The 18,156-nt window shown below is 43.2% G+C and overlaps 1 protein-coding gene across 1 annotated transcript; it reads right to left on the bottom strand.

The window, feature by feature from the left end:
* Nucleotides 1–437: 437 nt before the first annotated feature.
* PROK2 (prokineticin 2) lies at nucleotides 438–15,612 on the bottom strand. The gene is made up of 3 exons (XM_004738365.3): nucleotides 15,288–15,612; nucleotides 11,556–11,681; nucleotides 438–2,155 (listed from the first exon to the last, which is right to left on the bottom strand). Exons 1-3 carry the CDS (start codon nucleotides 15,381–15,383, stop codon nucleotides 2,051–2,053), a joined length of 327 nt encoding a protein of 108 aa, XP_004738422.1. The 5' UTR covers nucleotides 15,384–15,612; the 3' UTR covers nucleotides 438–2,050.
* Between the last annotated feature and the right edge of the window lie 2,544 nt (nucleotides 15,613–18,156).

Raw genomic sequence — 18,156 nt, 5'->3', positions numbered from 1 at the left:
AAAACTAAAATTTTATGAGTTTGATTTTTTTTTAACTTGGGGGAAAATGGATGATTGATCCAATCAAGTGTTTACAATTTATGAAAAAGGGTGTCTCAACCATTATATGAAGGTGACATTTAGCCCAACGGCTGTAGTATGTTTCTTTATCTGTAATTCCACTTGCTGAAGTCGGTGTTTTTTCCAACAGACTCACTGAGGAATGCTTCTTGCACACATAGGAAACTGAACCAAAAATAATATTTCTATGCCCAGGTATGGTAATGAGTACAGCAAAATCCCATACATTTACAGGACACATTAGCCCCAAGGCTAAAGTTACACACAACGTGCAACTGTCAGCCTTGGCTGAATCAGTAACTACAAAATGGACAAATTTTTTTCTTTTCTTTTCTTTTTTTTGGCAACAGTCAGTGGGTTGGCATGGTCAAGTTTAGTCAGTTAAACACATTTCATAAGTTGTTTATTTGCAACATTGATTCCATTTACAATACTTGGTGGGGTTTTTCAAGGTTCTTCATCACTGTTCGGCTAGCACCTAGCCTCCTGCCTAACGGCTCGTGATAAACACTGGGTCATGATTTGCTGAATCAACAGTGACATCACAGGAGTGCATTCCTGATTACAGCCAGTTTAGCACGTCACAATCTTCCTTCATGTTCCCAAACCTTACTGATTTACACATTGTTTTTTGTACGACCTTAAGATTCATGCAAACAGAACTTTCCTGTATGGAAAGTGAGTGACAAGCAGGTCCTGTGAGTGCCATCTGCCCAGCGTTGGGGGGTCTTTGCCCATTTTAGAATGTGAGATAAGAGAAAGCTGCTTTTAATAAAAACTGACGACAACAGTGACAAAAATAAGGATATAATATTAAAATAAATCAAATGATATACAATACTGTCATTATTCTGATACAGAATTTTTACACGGCAATATTGATATAGGTACACATGGCAGAATGTCAGGTAATCCATTATAAGAGATCTTCTGGTTACAAATGAAGTTTAAATTACAACTTAATACCGATTTTAAAATGGTAACAGGGGTTATGCCAGATTAAAATCAATACTTCCTCTTCAAGTGGCATTTTCTGGAACATCTCTGTGAGACTTCAAAAAAAAACTTCATAAAGAGAAAGAGAAATAAATGTAATGTCGTCTGGAACATCTCTGTGAGACTTCAAAAAAAAACTTCATAAAGAGAAAGAGAAATAAATGTAATGTCGTATTGGAGAAGTTTTTAGTTTGTTTTTTTTTTTTAAACAAACCCGAATCTAGATATATGGACTAACTTGACTTTCCCTTCCCTCTGGACTCACTCACACCTGTCACACAGTGGACCTGAAGTCTTGTCGCATGGACAGGTTCCGTGAAAGTTTGGAAGCACTCCAACCTCTACTCCATCTAGAAGTCTGGAGTGTCTAGTTCAACTACACACCCTTCACTATTTAAGTATCAGGCAAAAAGCTTGAGTCTCAACAGTGATTCTGTGAGCAAATGAGAGTCTGTGGAACAACCCTGCTCCCCACTTTCAAAGGCTAGAAGACTGGTGAGGGAAATGGTGAAAAATAAAGTGAGAGCCTTAAAATTCTTTGAAGAGAGAAAAGAGACCCTAGAGTGTGTGTATATGTGTGTGTGTGTCTGTGTGTGTGTGTGTGTGTGGGTGTGTGTGGTGGGCAGGGCTGGTGGGAGAGGGTTTAAGAAAAAAAAATTTCCTGTGACAAAATATCAAATTCTTATTCTTCTCATTTCTGTGAAAATAGGTGAGTTATTGGCATTAAAAGAAGTCAGCCAAATCAAAACACAGACGGGAAAATGAGAACTGGTTCCATAATGCCCTGCACTTTATATTCATATCCAAAATTAAAATCCACTTTCAATTAAAAAAAAAAAGTCATTTAAACATCAAAGATAGAAATGTTACTTGGATAGCTGAGGAAGCAACAGCATTTCTTTCTGGCATATTATTTGTTTGGCACAATCACAAGTAAATAGACTTTACAGACATCATGTGGCTGTTCACATTTAAAGTTTCTACTCTCAAGTGATTACTTTCGGGCTAAACAAATAAATCGATTAAATGAAGTCCGTAAACAGGCTAAGCCCGGCATACATGGACACGTGTGATGCATTCTCCGCCCAAAAAATGGAACCTAAGACAGAAGAAGAAAACTGAGTCAGAGCAGGAAATGTTAAAAAACAAAACCCAAAAACCTGATTCTTGAGAAATCTCTTTGAATAAGAACAGCTAGTGTTACCTGGAACTCTTCATCAAGCAATACGCTCTGCACTTTATTATCCTTTTTTCATCCCACAACCACTCTGTGAAGATGACAAATGCCTTTATTATACCCATTTTACAGGTGAGAGACTGAGACACAGTGAGATCAGCAACCTGCCCAAGCTCACAGATGCAGACCTTGAAGCTTGGCCGGCAGCTGGACCAGAGAGACCAAGCTTTTAACCACCAAGCTATACTGCCTTTTACTTCTTCATTTTAATTCTCTTTATAGCATCCTATTAGTAAGCTCCTTAAGGAGGGGATGACATTAAGGGTATGACAACAATGATATTATAACGAGTAAATATGGAGTCACTGAAAACAAGCAATGTATAAACTCACACACATTTGCACACAGATGGCAGGAGGGGTCAGAATTCTGAGCAGTGTGGGTAGGGGAGGAGCAAAAGGGAAACTAGGGAAGGAGGCAAGCCTGAGTCACAGAAAAGCAACAAACTAAACCCAGGCTCAGGGAGATCCAGCAGAGAAAGACTGGCTTCATTCTAAGAGGCATCCAAGTGAGTCTTGCCTATGCCACCAGTGAAGCAGGGTTGAGGGGGTCAACCAGCAACCAGCATCATGGTTCTCTGTCTCAGGGCCAGTGGAGTCCCTCAAAGTACATATATGTTCCAGAGGCAAAGAATAAAATTCATTCTCTGCCCTGGGGATGGTGTCCTCTTGAGACTCTGCCTCCTTGGGAAGTTAGAGGGAGAGATTTTCCCCAGGCATGGAGGCAATAGTTAGTCAATGAAATGGGACAGCAAATTACTCTGGTCCAGGACAAGTTGAGAGAGGCAAGCTATCAGACTCATGCCGCAGGGATCCTTCTATGGTTTACACAGGGCAAAAAAATGCATCCTGTCTGTTTCTCAACTCTGCTGCTTTTTGTCTGCTTTCTATCATTCTCGTGTATTTCCTAGTCTATGCCACCAAGAGAGGTCAGCCCATACCAATTATCTGTCCTAATGAAAAAGTCCGAGACGCATCTTCCAGATGCCTTTGAAATAATTCCTTTGTTCGTTAAAAAAAAAAAAAAAAAAAAAAAGTCTGCAGACAGTGACAGAACCATTCTAACCTTATTTTGGGGCTGAACTAAGAGGACAGACTCAACTGTATGGTAGTCCAAACGGTGGTCAGGGCTCAGTACAGTGGGCACTATCTTTGGGCGGGCACCGTGCTCATGTTCCTTTTACCTCCTTTTTCCTTTTTCCTCTCTTCCTCCTTCTTCTTTCCTGCCTTCCATTTCCAAAATGGTTCTGGAAGGACCAGGGAAATGACGGAGGTCAATAAATACAAAAGGAAGAGAGGGAAGCCACAGGTGGGCGTTGATATGCACTTGGAGAAGCGGCAGAGCCACCCCAGGTTCCTCTGCCTTTTGACAAGGGCCTTATTGTCAAGGGTCTGGTGACAGTGCCTGCCTGCCCTCAACGCCCCTCAGACTCATGCTCAGAATGGTTCTGTCACTGTGTGCGGCAGGGGCATGTGGATGGCTGGCTCATTTGTGGGCCCTGAGAACGTGTCGGAGGAGGTGGGCCCAGCTGCACTGGCTCGGGGGATTACAAGGGGACAGCAGGAGAAGTCCCAACCCTGGGCCTCTCGGATCTGCTCTAGGCCTGAGTCTTTGAGAGCTTCATTGTGTCACACCTAAGACCACTTCGTGGGCAGCTGGGGGTGACCCCACCCCCTCCCCCAGAGGACATCAGGTGGTATCCAGAGACAATTCTGTTTGTCACAACTTGGGGGAAGGAGCATGAGTGGTGGGTGGAGGCCTGGGGTGCTGCTAGACAGCCTTCAACGCACAGGATGGCCACCCCAACAAGAAGACCTCTCCGGCCCAAAGGGCCAATGATGCTGATGTGGAGAAAAATGAACAGAGGCAGCAACATCCGAGCTAAAGGAGCCTGACCTGAGTGAGGTGTAACTATAATGACTGCGTCAAACTGCTACGCACAGATTACGCCAAGCAGCTTTCCTTCATCTGCCCACTCCACAGACATTTACTGTCCCCGACCTACCAGGCCTTATGTCACGTGCTAAAGAGACAGTGAGAACAAAACAGGAAAGGCCTGGGCCCATTATGTGGCGTGAATTGTAGTGACAGAAGACAGAGGACCAGGAGGATAGTTTAAACACCAAAGAAGCCCCTTGGGGTACCTGCCGTCCAGTGACGTGGGCCCCAAGGCACCATGGGCGCTCTCTGGCCTGTTATGTGCATTCCTAGTCCCTTGAAAACAGTTGCAAAGAAAAATGACAGCAGTGGCCAGCCAGACCCAGGCTACATGAGGCATCATGCATGAACGTCACACCAAACCTGTACGCTAGCTTTTTGCCTTTTTTTTTTGACCCAAGCTAAGTGGCTTCCTCTTGAGGTGAAGTGACACGGCTGACTGAAGTCACCCAGCTGAAAGGGAACCTGTCATCACCAAACCCAGCCCCACTTTCTTCCAGATTTTGCTCTTTTCTCAAATACCACTATTCCCCCAACTCCAGGCTCTTTGAGGAAAGGACATCTCATTTGTGAACACGCGGCATTTAGCCTGGGACACAGAGGAGACGCTTAAGCGAATACTTGTCAAAAGCCTATCTCCTGTCAGTGACCCCTGTCGGTGACCCCTCCCATCTCCCCAGATGTGCTTTGCCTAACAGCCGAGGGGTGTCCTTCCCAGGTACTGTGGCTTCTCCTCACTCCATACATCACTGCCCGGCACTGAGCAGGCCCAAAGTGACCCACGCCACCAAACTCAACAGAGAAGGACTCACGTGAAGCCAAAGACGCAGAGGGCCTTCCTGGGGATAGTTCCAGGATAGTTCTAGGGCCTAGGGAGCACCCTGACAACGTGCTCCCAAGGTCATAGGTCTCTGTGATCCTTTCAAAAATATCACGCATTTTCCTTTTTCTTATTGAAGGAGACAAGGTACTATGGGCTTCAGCCCAGATCTGCCCCAACAACCTTGACATCATGATCACACTGTCCTGCAGGGATCTTTATACCTTGCAGCCCTGTTCTTTTTTCTTCTTAAGCCCACTCCCCCTTTGCCAGATCTGCTCCGTGTCTCTCCCCCTGCCAAGCCTTTTCATCTGTGCCTGCTCATAGCAGTTTTCCTCATCTCCTTCTCTCGCCGAGCCCCTACTGACAACGGGCAGCATTTCTGATGGGATACACTTGGCAATTTCTCCACTGGCCCCTCCATTTCTAGCTTTACACATATTTTTCTTCTTTAAGATTTTATTTATTTATTTATTTGAGAGAGAGATAGTGAGAGAGAGAGAGAGAGAGAGAGAGAGAGAAAGCACGCCCGTGTGCCCAGGCACACGCCAGCTGGGAGGAGGAGGAGAAGCAGGCTCCCCGCTGAGCAGGGGGCCTGGCTCAGGGTTGGATCCCTCATGGCCTGAGGGGAAGGCAGACATTTAATCTACCGAGCCACACAGGCATCCCCTAGTTCTACACGTGTTGTGTGACAAAGTCGATAGGTGTCTAATAGCCAGAGACACAAGAAAGGACACAGGAGAGGCACAGAGAGAGCCCAGGAGCCAACCGTTCAGTCCCAACTTGACGGTTTATTTTAGAATCAACTCACTCCAGCATTTCCACAAGCCCAGAATGCCAAACAGCAGATTCTCAACGAAACTGAGGTCGGACCTGCAGTGCTTTCCACAAGGCACGACTCCTAGCCATCGGCAGCACTTGTAAAGAGAAGACAGTACTGACCCAAAACACACGTATTGTTTGTGATTTCTCTCAAAACAGAGTCAACTTTGCTAAAGAAAGAAATATAGAGAAGGCTGGTCATGTCACATAGAAAGCGCTGGTCTCTTGTGGGAAGGAGATTTGGGGTAGGAAAATGAGTGAAGGGGGTCAACTGAATAGTGAAGGATGGTGATCACTTTGTACTTCAGACAGATGTCAAATTACAATGTTGTATACCTGAAACTTCTATAATTTATATACCAATTTTACCTCAATAAAAAACGACAATTTTACTTTAAAGAATGCCAGTTTTGTTACCATAACTTTTATCAATAAGTACACAGTTTAAAAAACTTCAAATAGCATGATGGCACATAAAATACAAACTAAAGGTCTCAGTTCCTGTCCCTCTCTTACAATTTCCAGCTTTGATAATTGGGAGGGTCACCAATGTATTTTAATTCGGTCAATTCTTAAAATGTTTCTTCCAATGTTTTTGGAATAATTATATATTCATACAATCCTAAATGATGCAATGATTTATCTTCTTGTGCACAGAGGGTTACCATGGGATCTGGCCTCCCACTGCTCTGCGTCCTCAGCAAGAGTAAAGAAAAACAGGGAATAAGGGGGTCAGCCTCATGGGTTGTGCGGAACTCGAGTTGGATTGGAGAAGCTGTTGGTTTGCAGGTCTGGGCCTCTGGGTCTAGAGAGGTGCAAAATATTTGCAAGAGTAAGGGTGGTAGCTTCTGTGAGTCAAGGGGAGCCTCCCCTCCCCCCCCCTTAGCTCTCAAGTGGGGCAGCTACAAGTATCCTGTGTGGAAGAGAGGGCAAGCCAAGCTGTGGGTTTCAGTAGCTGCTGAGCTCCCAATGCAATGATGCTGCTTCATCTCCTACACTGTGTCCTGTGAGGCAAAGTCAATGTAGTGTTTGGCCAGGAGTGCTCAACTAGGGCAAGGTCCATGCCCCAAATCATCATGGGGACATCTGTCATAGTCTGCGGACATGGTTGGTTGTCACAACTGAGAGAGGGATACTACTGGCATCATGTGGTAGAGGCCAGGGATGCTGCTGAACATTCTCTGATACATAGGCTTGCCCCTACCACCAAGAGCTGTCAGACCCATACTGTCAAGTTCCCAGGCTGAGAAACCTTATCACACTGAAGTGTATTTATGTCCCCTGAGTCTCTCTGACAAGGAACTTGTATTCACAGCAGGGATGCTGCCCCAGGAGAGAAAATGCAGATAATGGCTCTTGAGCTGTGTGGTAGGAAAGATGAGGAAATTAACATATTGGGCTTTCATCCACCCAGCTTCCACTAAATTCTGTCATTATATTAGTCATATTTTAATTAATATTTTTTAAGGTTATACTTTATCCTGGAAGTATGTTTACAATGTTTCATCATTGGTTGGAACTAAGACAAAAACAGCTAATAATTTTTTAAATCTTTTTTTTTTTAAGACAGAAACAGCTAATAATTTTAAATTTTTTTTTTTTTTTTAAGAGTTTCACAAGTAGGCAGAGAGGCGGGCACAGAGAGAGAGGGGGGTGGGAAGCAGGCTCCCTGCTGAGCAGAGATGCAGGGCTCGATCCAGAATCCTGGGATCATGACCTGAACTGAAGGCAGAGGCTTTAATCCACTGAGCCACCCAGGCGCCCCTTTGTTTGTTTGTTTGTTTTTAACAAAGACAAACCCCAGGTTTTAATTTCAAATTTTTTTTTCAGAAAAGGAAAATACATTGGTCAAATCTTAAAGTGTAGCTAAAAAAAAAACAAAAAACAAAAAAGCATACCAGAAAACAAAAAGTAAAATTGATACTAAAAATGTTAACATAAAAAGTGAAGCAAAAGGGCACCTGGGTGGCTCAGTGAGTTAAGCCACTGCCTTTGGCTCAGGTCATGATCTCAGGGTCCTTGGATTGAGTCCTGCATTGGGCTCTCTGCTCAGCAGGGAGAAGCCTGCTTCCCTCTCTTTCTCTCTCTGCCTACTTGTGATCTCTGTCAAATAAATAAATAAAATCTTAAAAAAAAAAAGTGAAGCAAAAACAATTTTGGGGGAGGAAACACAGTTCTTAAATTGAAGAAAATTATAAACTAATAAGCAATAAAAATAAAAGTATTAACTACATAATTATAAACTTCCAAAGCCAAGCAGTACTCAGAATGGGATAGAAATAGCCAATCTTTGTAAACTCTGAAAAGTTTTAATAGAAATATTAAAATAGTGTGATTTTTAAATAGCAAAATATTCCTTGCAGACATGATTCAGTAATTCATCCCTAAGTATTAAAAATGAATATATGTTAAGAATTTTATTTGACTAAAAATGTGTTTGGAAAACCCACATCCTGTTCTTCTTAGGTAAACTGATCTTTTATTCTATTTTTCAATTATCAAATGTAAATTTAAAAACTGTACAATTATAAAGGTATAGCCTAGCAGTCACTGTAAACTCCACAAATTAGTGGATGTATCTCAAATAAAATAGTAAACTGAACTCTGTGACTATCAATTCCTACCTGTAGTCTGCAATTTCATTCATCAAATATTACTCACTTTATCAAAATAAACAGACATTTGTGGCTATGACTAAGTCAAGCCAGAATGGAAAGTTTAAAATTTAAACAGGTGTAGTCTTGACTTATTCATAGTCTTGTGTTTTTAAAACACCAAGCCCTGTGACCACAATCCCCCCTTAAAAAAAAAAAGGAAGAAAAAAGAAAGGAATGAACACATATTAAAATAGAATTTTCTATGCAGTGTCTATACTTTTACTGTTCACTGATGAACCATCAAACTATAGTTTGAAGTTGAATACTATATGTTAACATTCACTAGGACACATTTACAAAAATTTCTTTTCTCAGGTTGTTTTGAATAAAATATAGCAGAGAGATAATCTGGAAGTAACTAGATTTTTACCAGGATAAGTTAATTTCACCCAGAGCAAGTAACAACTCCAGGACCTAGTTTAAAAATAGAAATGACATATGAAAATGTATTTTTAAGACAGAAAAGTACCCAGTAGGAAAAGGTATAAAACTGAGTTCTAGAAACACTTTCCAAATGGGTATCTGAATAGGGGAATATTTAAGAGCTGACATTAAAACCTTCCTCTTTTTAGTCCTTTAGTTCTTTTATCACTTAATTCTACTATGAAAGCCACAACTTGTTATTAAAGACTTCATTATTAAAACCGTGACTAAAAGCAAAGGTGTAGAGGTGTACCTGGGTTTCCAGGAGAAGAATGGTATTGTTTACTCTCGGATATGACCTTGCACTTCATATACCTGAACTGGAAGTTATTCAGACACCAGGGAAAGAGAATTTGGTTCTCTTATTAAAATACCTCAGATTTGGAAAACTCATCAGAACTGTGGGATGTGACAAATTCCCAAGAGGAACCATTGTTTCTCATCCCACACCAACCAGCTTTGGTAAAGTGTTCAGGTAAACCCACTTTCAGGATGGTGGGAGAGTATGGGGACTAACACCCCACAACCAGGGGAGCACCAGCCAGACACGAAGTCCCATGCTGCTGTGTGCCCTCTCACCTGGTGACCTCAGCCTGTCACTGAGTCCCTCTGAGGCTTATCATGGTTGAATGCAGAATGTGCAGGAAACAAATGTGCCTCACGGGCTCATTGTGTGAAACGAGAAGCTCATATACAATATTTAGGGCAGGGTGTCTGGGATGTCACAGACCTCCACAAGGGACAACTGCGCTTTACTATGGCAAAGAACAGTTGCATAGAATGTGTCAGTATTCATTTGTTTTAGCAAAAAGGCTGCACAATTCTGGTATGCAGGGAGTGGAAGGGTATACCAACACTGCACAAAAACCACAACATTGGGGCGCCTGAGTGGCTCAGTGGGTTAAAGCCTCTGCCTTCGGCTCAGGTCACGATCTCAGGGTCCTGGGATCGAGCCCCGCATCGGGCTCTCTGCTCAGCGGGAAGCCTGCTTCTACCTCTCTCTCTGCCTGCCTCTCTGCCTACTTGTGATCTCTATCTGTCAAATGAATAAATAAAATCTTTAAAAAAAAAAAAACCAAAAACAAAAAAACAAAAACCACAACATTCTTAAAAGACCGAGAGGAAACTTTTCAAGGACAGTGGCTCCAATGTACAAAAGTTGACTTGCACTTGATAAAGGTGTGGGCAAAAGTGTCATCAGTGCCCAAGGTGGCTGGGCTGGTGTCACCGCCTCTCCGGGAGTCAGGCACTGAGACAGACCACTAACAGTTTACAACCTTTCCTGTCTGAAAGTGGCCAAAAATAAAAGGTGCATGTCACATGTGACAATGACAGTGAAGCCACGGGGAGGGATGGTCTAAATGGAACAGGAAGTATTTCTCAAGGAAACCACAGGAAAGCCAAACTCAGTCTTCAGTGCAACCCAAACAAGTGGGGTTCCTATTACAGCCCTCAGAACTCAACAGAAGCCCATTTACTTCATTACCTTCACTCTGAGACGTCAAAACAGTAACTGTCACCCACAACTGTCAAGGACAGCGGAGATGGTGGGCTCTACTACAGCTGTCCACCCTAAACCACATGTGGGGAAAAAAAAAGGTGGAAAGCAGAGTCCAGAAGGCAGACTACTTTGCAAACATTCCATCTATTTTAAACAGGAGAGAAGGCTGTGGTCACACGCAGCTCTGCCTCCAACAAGCCACCTGGCTCGGGACGGGCCCTTCTATGGCTCCTGACTTCCCTTTGTTGCTGGGTAAAACCAGGAGGTGGCGCTAGGAGAGCAAGGCACCACCACCTGGCGTCCCTGGGGCATCTTACTGAGATCCCACCGTTTTCAAGTTTTGATTCAGAATGGCCAAGACTCTCCAAGCTCCACGTACCTTTCTACTCTCTTCTGCCTCTCACCCACCCGGCTCCCTGAAGTGATGTGGCTGACTGGCCTCGTGGGCAGGAGTGTCTGCCATCCCACCTCAAAAGCACCATCCAATCCCGCCTACGCCGGGTCCTGCTGCTCCTTGCCAAAATGGTTCAAAAGTGTCGTTTAGGTCATCGGGACACTGAGCTGTTAGATAACTGAAGAAGTTGGAAAATTAAGTATCATTAACCTCTACGATTATGAACAGTGTCCTGCACAGATGGAGTGAAAATAAAGGACTTTTAAATTAGGATACAAGGATAACTATATCATGCACAATTTTCTGCAAGAAACAAAACACAATTATTTACTTCTGCCTCATCAGTGGGTCTGATACGAAAAGTCTTTTCAAGAACTTCTGTACTCCGATTTTGGCAGAGAAGCATACTCTATACTACACACATGTATTTTTGTCCTAAATCCCTTTTGGGCAAATTCCCGTGTTTGAAATTATTTTTCTGAGAAGTTGCCAATGTCATGACATCAAGTTTATGAAAATGATTCACTAGAGTAACGATTGTAGAGGACCCAGTTCTTTAAAGTGGGAGGGGAGAGGAGGGAGTTTTCCACTGCCATCTTCTACAATTTCAAGCACAACACCCTGGATTTCATGTCCTGCAGGCCTTGCTGGGAGTTTAGTTACCACAACGTAAGAGAACCACCGTGAATACGAATGTATGTACTAACTTTACGAGTCAGCGGATGGCAGCTGTCTCCCACTTTGCCCATAGGCGTGCAAATCCTTATGCTCTTAACCCAGATACTAACAGCACAGCACATGCCTCCGGCACACTGGGGGTCCTTGTCGCAGGCCTGAAATGTAACAAACAAACAGATAAATGTGGATGGCGGGCAAGACTCTGGCTGAGGAAATCTAAAATTAGCAGTCAAAAATGCTCTTTATATCTCCAACCACTAGGATTTTAATAATCACACATATAAAAAAGGACTGTAATCTTCATTTGCTTGCACATATTCACCATAAAATCTGAACAGAAGAGATTTTCCTAGTTAAAAAAAAAAAAATGGCCTAAAGAATGGCCCACACATTACGAAAATCTTAAATAAGCACACAGAAAATCACCTCTTTTTCTAGTGTTTTGTGGCTGAATTGGCTTTGAGTTTGAAAAACAAGTCTGGATTAGTCTTATACCACACATGGCCATTACGAACTACATAATTCGAATCACAAGATTTTATGACTATTAACCGCAGAATACATTGGGCCCAATTTTTAAAAAGGACTTATTTATTTATTTATTTATTTTTAAAGGGATTTAAATGGTCTCCAAATCTGGCACGAAATGCTCCAGACCCACAAAGGTATTGATGTAAATTTTAAAAATGCTCATTTTCCCTTTCAAATATATTTGCATTCTGGTTCATGAGATTTGATGTTTCTCAAACCACTGGGTTGTTTTCACATTTCATCTTTAAAGAAAGAAATTTCATAGGTTGGGAATGGACAAACCAAGATTTTTGCCTTAGGTTACTGTTTTGTTTTCAGGTGAGTAACCTGCAAAAAGGAAATTATTGGCTTAAGGTATAATCATGTGTACATTACAAAATCAGTTGGAACTATCCTTTAAGATTAATCAGATTTAGAAATTCAAATGACAGATGCAATTCTTAACAACAGTTACTCGAGGCATCTGTTCTCAATATAAAAATTGTAAATACAAATAATTAAAGAATCCACTATAGAGGAGATTTTATACTCTATCTAAATAGAAATAAATAATGCTGTCTGAATTTATTTGCATGAAAATAGATCTGAAGAACTATTGTTCCTTCCTAGAACCAACAAAAAAATAGGATGCTTTGTTTGAACGGTATGTTAATAATCTGTTTTGCTAGTGATAAGGTAAAAACATGCTGTACTATATATATAAAAAACTAAAAAGTCTATAATTTAGACAAAAATATAAATTTTTTATATTTATTGGAAACAACTAAAACATTCCTTCAAGGCTTTTCTCCTTTAAAGTTTGGGGGCCAGCCACAAGTCTCGAAACATAAGTATATGGGCTTACCCTCATTCATATTTTTTTGTTTAAAATTATCAGCCATCCTACTCTAAGGTTGGTTTATTTCCTTCATTAGAGTTTTTTTCTCAGCCTATTTAAAATGACTGTGTGGACAAAACTCCAATTTTCACCTTGGGGTGTTAGGACATTCAGAGGAAAACATCCAAACATTTCCATTTTCCAATTTTTAGCTGTATGCCAGAGACATGTATACGTGGCCATGACAATTTGTAAATGAGAAGTTCAGTATGTGATCTTTTCCAATATGGTTTTAACAAATCTATGTGGAACATAAATCAATTTCAAAATAGCTACACCTATTACCAAAAAAGGTAAATATTTAAGGTGGAGGTTTCAGGCAGTATTTTCTGTCAACAGATGCTCAAGACCTGGAATTCAGAGACCCCACTAGCCCTTTTTAAAAGACAATAAAAATCCAGCCAAAATTTTTCCAAAATTCGGTCAATCACTTGGATATTTAACATCCTGAGGATGATAAGTTACCAGGTTTTTCATTTGGCTCCATATGGTTCCTGTCGTGAAGACATAAATACGTTTCTTTATTGTTACATTGCTTAGAGGAATTTTAAAAAGATTCTCTTTTGGTTACACTGAGTTAAAAAAACAAAAACAGCTCATAGAAGTCCACTCTAAGCCTCTCTAACGGATAAATACCCCATATGATAAAATTTCACTTTTGTAACAAAAAACTTCACTTCTTGGCAATATTTACAAAGAAATGCATAGGTTTATATAATTTTAATTAGACTGCTGTTTCCTAATGCCCTTCATCCTTAACCCATTGCAGATCTATTCAAATAGTGTTGTCCTGTGAATGGAACAAAAAGATACTTATATTGCAAAGGAATTCTGGGCTCAGAGGATTAGCAGAAATTTAAAATGAGCCAGCAGGGGAAGAGTGGGAGAAAAAAACCAATCATGTTCCAGCTCTTATATTAGAAAGACCTGTAAAAAGTTTTTTTCAACCACACTGACTGACTGACAAAGCTATTCAAATACACTTTCAAAAAACCTCTAACTATTTTAGTAAATATCACAATGCTTATAATCCTATTGGATATAACCAAATACTGTTATTGTACAAGGGCTTTCAAGATGCTATAAATCTATGAACTCACTTGGGAGACTATGGAACTTTTATTTTCTCAAGACCAGGACAGATTTCCCTCAAACTTCAATATTTCATTATGTATCATCAATTCAAACATGTTAAGTTTTATTTAAAATCCTATAATGTGCACTTAGATAATTTAGGTAATTTAATGGAGGTGTAAAATAATTTAAGACTTAAAAAAAAAAAAGATAAAAGAGTAAAGCAGGGGCACCTGGGTGGCTCTATAAGTGTCTGCCTTCAGCTGAGGTCATGATCTCAGGGTTCTGGGATCAAGCCCTGCTTTGGGCTCCCTGTTCAGCTGGGAGTCTGCTTCCCCCTCTCTTACTCTCTCTGCTTGTATTCCCTCTCTCGCTGTCTCTCTCTGCCAAAAAAATAAATAAAATCTTTAAAAAAAAATTAAAAGAGTAAAGCAGTTGAGCAATCAGGAAACGGTAGGGATTTTGCATTGTTGATGCAAAGTAAACTACAGTAAACTCATCCTTCAGAGCCACACAGAAAATTGTTGGTGAGAATAAGAGAGAACTGACTCAGTTCCTACTTTCAGAAATGATGAGGACAACTACACTAAGTTGAAACAAACATCTACATTGTAACCTACTCCATAATTATGCCCGAGCCCTGGTGGTGTTTTATCAGGAATTGGAAATGGAAAAATTTTACAAGGAAAGCCTCAAGAAGTTGGGGGGTGGGGGGGTACCCTCTGGAAACCAGAAGGAAGCGCCCACATTGCTTTTCAAAACATACACAGGGCCTCAGACCAAGTTATTTCAAGGGGTTTCTGTGGAGGGTGCAAGGGCAGCAAACTCCTTGACCAGAGGGTTAAGTCTCAGGAATGGGAGATACTCCTCTTGCCCCCTGTGCATTTCAGAAAGGGCCTCCCAAATTTTACGGTTCGAGGTTGGAACGCCTAGAAGAAGTGCTAGAGAAGACTCTAAAAGCAAACTTCTTTCAGCTTAACAGAAAAACAGATCAAACTCGAGGAGAGAGCTTGCAGGGTTCTAAGAGGGAAGCAAGGGGGAGAAGGTGGTGATAAAGGAGGTGGGTGACACTTTGGTCACTTTTTCTTCCATAGCGCACCTAAGATCCCGGGCCGTCCGCTGCGTTTGGAGTACGGCACCTCTCCCAGAGCGCCAAAGGGCACCTGGGGCAGATGTCCCCGCCCGGGGCGACCCTCCCCGAGCCGCTCCCCTCCCAAGCCCCCCGGGGCGCAGCGCGGGCGCGCATCCCGAGCGGACAGGTGCGCCCAGGGCTGCTTACCCCGGTGATGACGGCGGCGTCCCCGGCGGGGGGTATGAGCAGCAGCGGCGACAGCAGCAGCAGGAGCAACAGCGGGGCGCAGCGCGGGCCCCTCATGGCGCCCTCGGGACTACGCGGCGGTTGGGGGGCCGTTGGGGGCGCGGAGCCGGGGCGCGCTCGCTGGAGCGCGGAGCGGCGGGAGGGCGGACTGGCGGGCGGCTGGCGCGAGCCTCCGGGCCGTTATAAAGGCGAACCCCGCCGTGACTCACGCCGGCGCCCGCCCGGCAGCACGCGCGGGGGGCACGGCGCGGGTACACACCCCACGCCCCCACGCGCACACGCGCGCCCACCCCGGCCCGGCGTCCCCGGGACGAGCACGTGCCGGCGCGCGGCTCCCGGCGCCCCCGCCCCGGGCGCCACGCAGGCAGCGCCCCCCGCGGGGCGCCCCGCTCCGGGCCCCGCGCCTAGCCTCCCGCCTCTCGCCTCCGCCCGCCGCCGCTCCTCGCACGCGCCGCAGTCGCTTTGTGGTCTGAGACGCGCTCGTTCACTGCCCTGGTTTCCAAAGCTCCACGTGCTCGGCGCCGAAAACTTGCAGCTCATTTGCTGTGCAGATGTTTAGGGAGCGCCTACTACGTGCCAGGCGGTTAGACACCCCGGGGAGGCAGCGAGAGGAGGGACAGGAGCCTCCGAACCCGTTCAGTTGTTCAGCAGGTCTTCACAGGGCCCAGGTACTGGCCACTGGGGTCTGGCCTCATGGTCCAATAACCGAACAGAAAAGACACACATCCACGGGGAAGCGTGGAAGACAGGAAAAAAGAACAAAGGGCAAGCAAAATCACCCCTAATCCCACATCCCTGACGACACTGTGCGGTTTGTCCTTCCAGCTGTGGGCGTCCAATTTCTTTCTTTCATTTCTAATGCTTCCCTTTATGCTCACATCTGTTCCCGACCCTCTCCTCCCTGATTCTCCTCACATGCATTTCCTCCCTTCTGTAACGTCGCGCCAGCGCCAGCGTCAGGCAGAGCAGTTCAGGAGGATGCCAAGTGGAAATGAGAACGCCTGGCTTCGGGGCCGCCAGGATGAGGCCCCCTGAACTGTAGGTAAGCAGCTCTCTCTTTTACTTTCCAGTCCAGGAAAATCACCCTTCAGTCTTGGGAGATGCCATACACCATCACTGTGATGAATTCATTCACGCAAACAGGACTTGAGTGCCTACTGGGTTCTAGGCTACCCACAAGAGAATGAGTGATAAATTTGCCTTCCATCTCTGACCCAAGCCTAGATCCAAGAATCACGGCCAGTTTTTCTTCAATGAAAACGATTTCAAGAATACCTCGCTGTGACCACTGCCAACTTTGCTTGCGCAGAGGTTTTGGGAAGCCCAACTATGTTCCTGTATGGTGAGAACCTCTGGCTTTCCCTGGTCCCTTAGGGACCAAAAACTGTTGGGAAGCAGATGCGTCTTTCAGCCTCTTTAATAAAGGCAGTGAGGAGAGTCAGGACAAAGTTACTTTCAGACTGTGGGGTTCCCCATGCCAAAGCATTCAGACTAAATGTGGAAAAAAAAAAAAAAAAAAAGAAGGCAATTATCTGAATGTTAAACAGCTGAATATTTGGAAAACCAAAATTTTGACGGAGTTTTAAAATCTTTTTGCCTGTGTTTTTGTGTTTGAGAAACATTCTGAAACGAAACAAAACAAAACAAAAAAAGAATTAAACTTGTTTTAACTTTAAAAAATTGTTAAAATTAGACTCCCAGTAAAGTGAGTGGAAACAGTAGCAAGTGGCAGATTGGTGGAAAGTTTCCTTTTCCAGTCTCCATGCCAACACTAGCATGGGAATGCTGCTGGGGAAATGTAAAAACCAGTCAACATGGGTTTTAACATTCCTATGATTTTTAAAAAATGGTCTATTTCATATTTGCTACAACTAAGTGCCAGCTTGGGTATTCCCTGCTTCTCCAAGCATAGAAAACAGGATGTGTCTACACAGGAAAATCAGATTTCAAAAGTGGATGGCTTCATACATGGCTGTTGGGAAAACAATCGTCATAAGACTGTTTTGAAACAAGGTTGGAAACACTTAAAAATAGGGGTGGTTGGTTGGTTCCATGTTGTTTCTTTTGATCATGTGTCTTTTAATTACTTTTAATGCTGTAGAGGAAAAATGATGGCTCCTGATATGACAAATCTTTGCATCCATGGCCAGCTTAGAGAATTAAAGTCTGAAAGTGCCATCTTAAAAGGGAAAGATGAAAGGTTGAGTTTGGATTAGTTCAGACAAATCAGTTGGAAAGGCCCATTTAACAATGCTGAGATTGAAATTGAAGAGTAGCTTAACTATTTTATTCTATTTATTACTGCAAGCCGTTGATACTGCGACATGATAAGTTCAGCCCAGGGATAACTGTATAAGGAAAACCAAACTTGGTGTAGTTCAAGAGTGTAGACTACCATATACTAGCAGGCTACCAAGGCTGATCTGAATGGAAGGGTCAGTCAAGTCCATAGGAACCCAAATTCATTGATCAGACCAACCTGGATTTGAATCCTCAATGACCACTGGGCAAGCTGCTTAAGCCTTTCTAAGCTTGTTTCCTCACCTGTAAAACAGATACAAAATACCAGCCCAACAGGGTATAGCCTCCACAAGGATGAAAGGATATAACACCTGTAAACGGCTTACCATAAAACCTAGAACGAACCAGATGTCCTGTTGTCGTTCCCTCTTATTAAGCCATATTATCTGGTGTCCTCTGATAATTTCAGCCAACACTGATAGTTTTTTTCTATTTCACCCACGAGATTAGATTATATACTTCTTATAATTGGGTTCCTTGTGTCCAATATCCCATACATCCCTCTTGGCACACAGCACAAGGATAGGCA

This window comes from Mustela putorius, unplaced genomic scaffold, assembly GCF_011764305.1.
Source record: "Mustela putorius furo isolate JIRA1106 unplaced genomic scaffold, ASM1176430v1.1 tig00000095_pilon_pilon_pilon, whole genome shotgun sequence".
NCBI classification, from domain to species: domain Eukaryota; kingdom Metazoa; phylum Chordata; class Mammalia; order Carnivora; family Mustelidae; genus Mustela; species Mustela putorius.
This window is presented reverse-complemented; position numbering and strand designations above follow the sequence as displayed.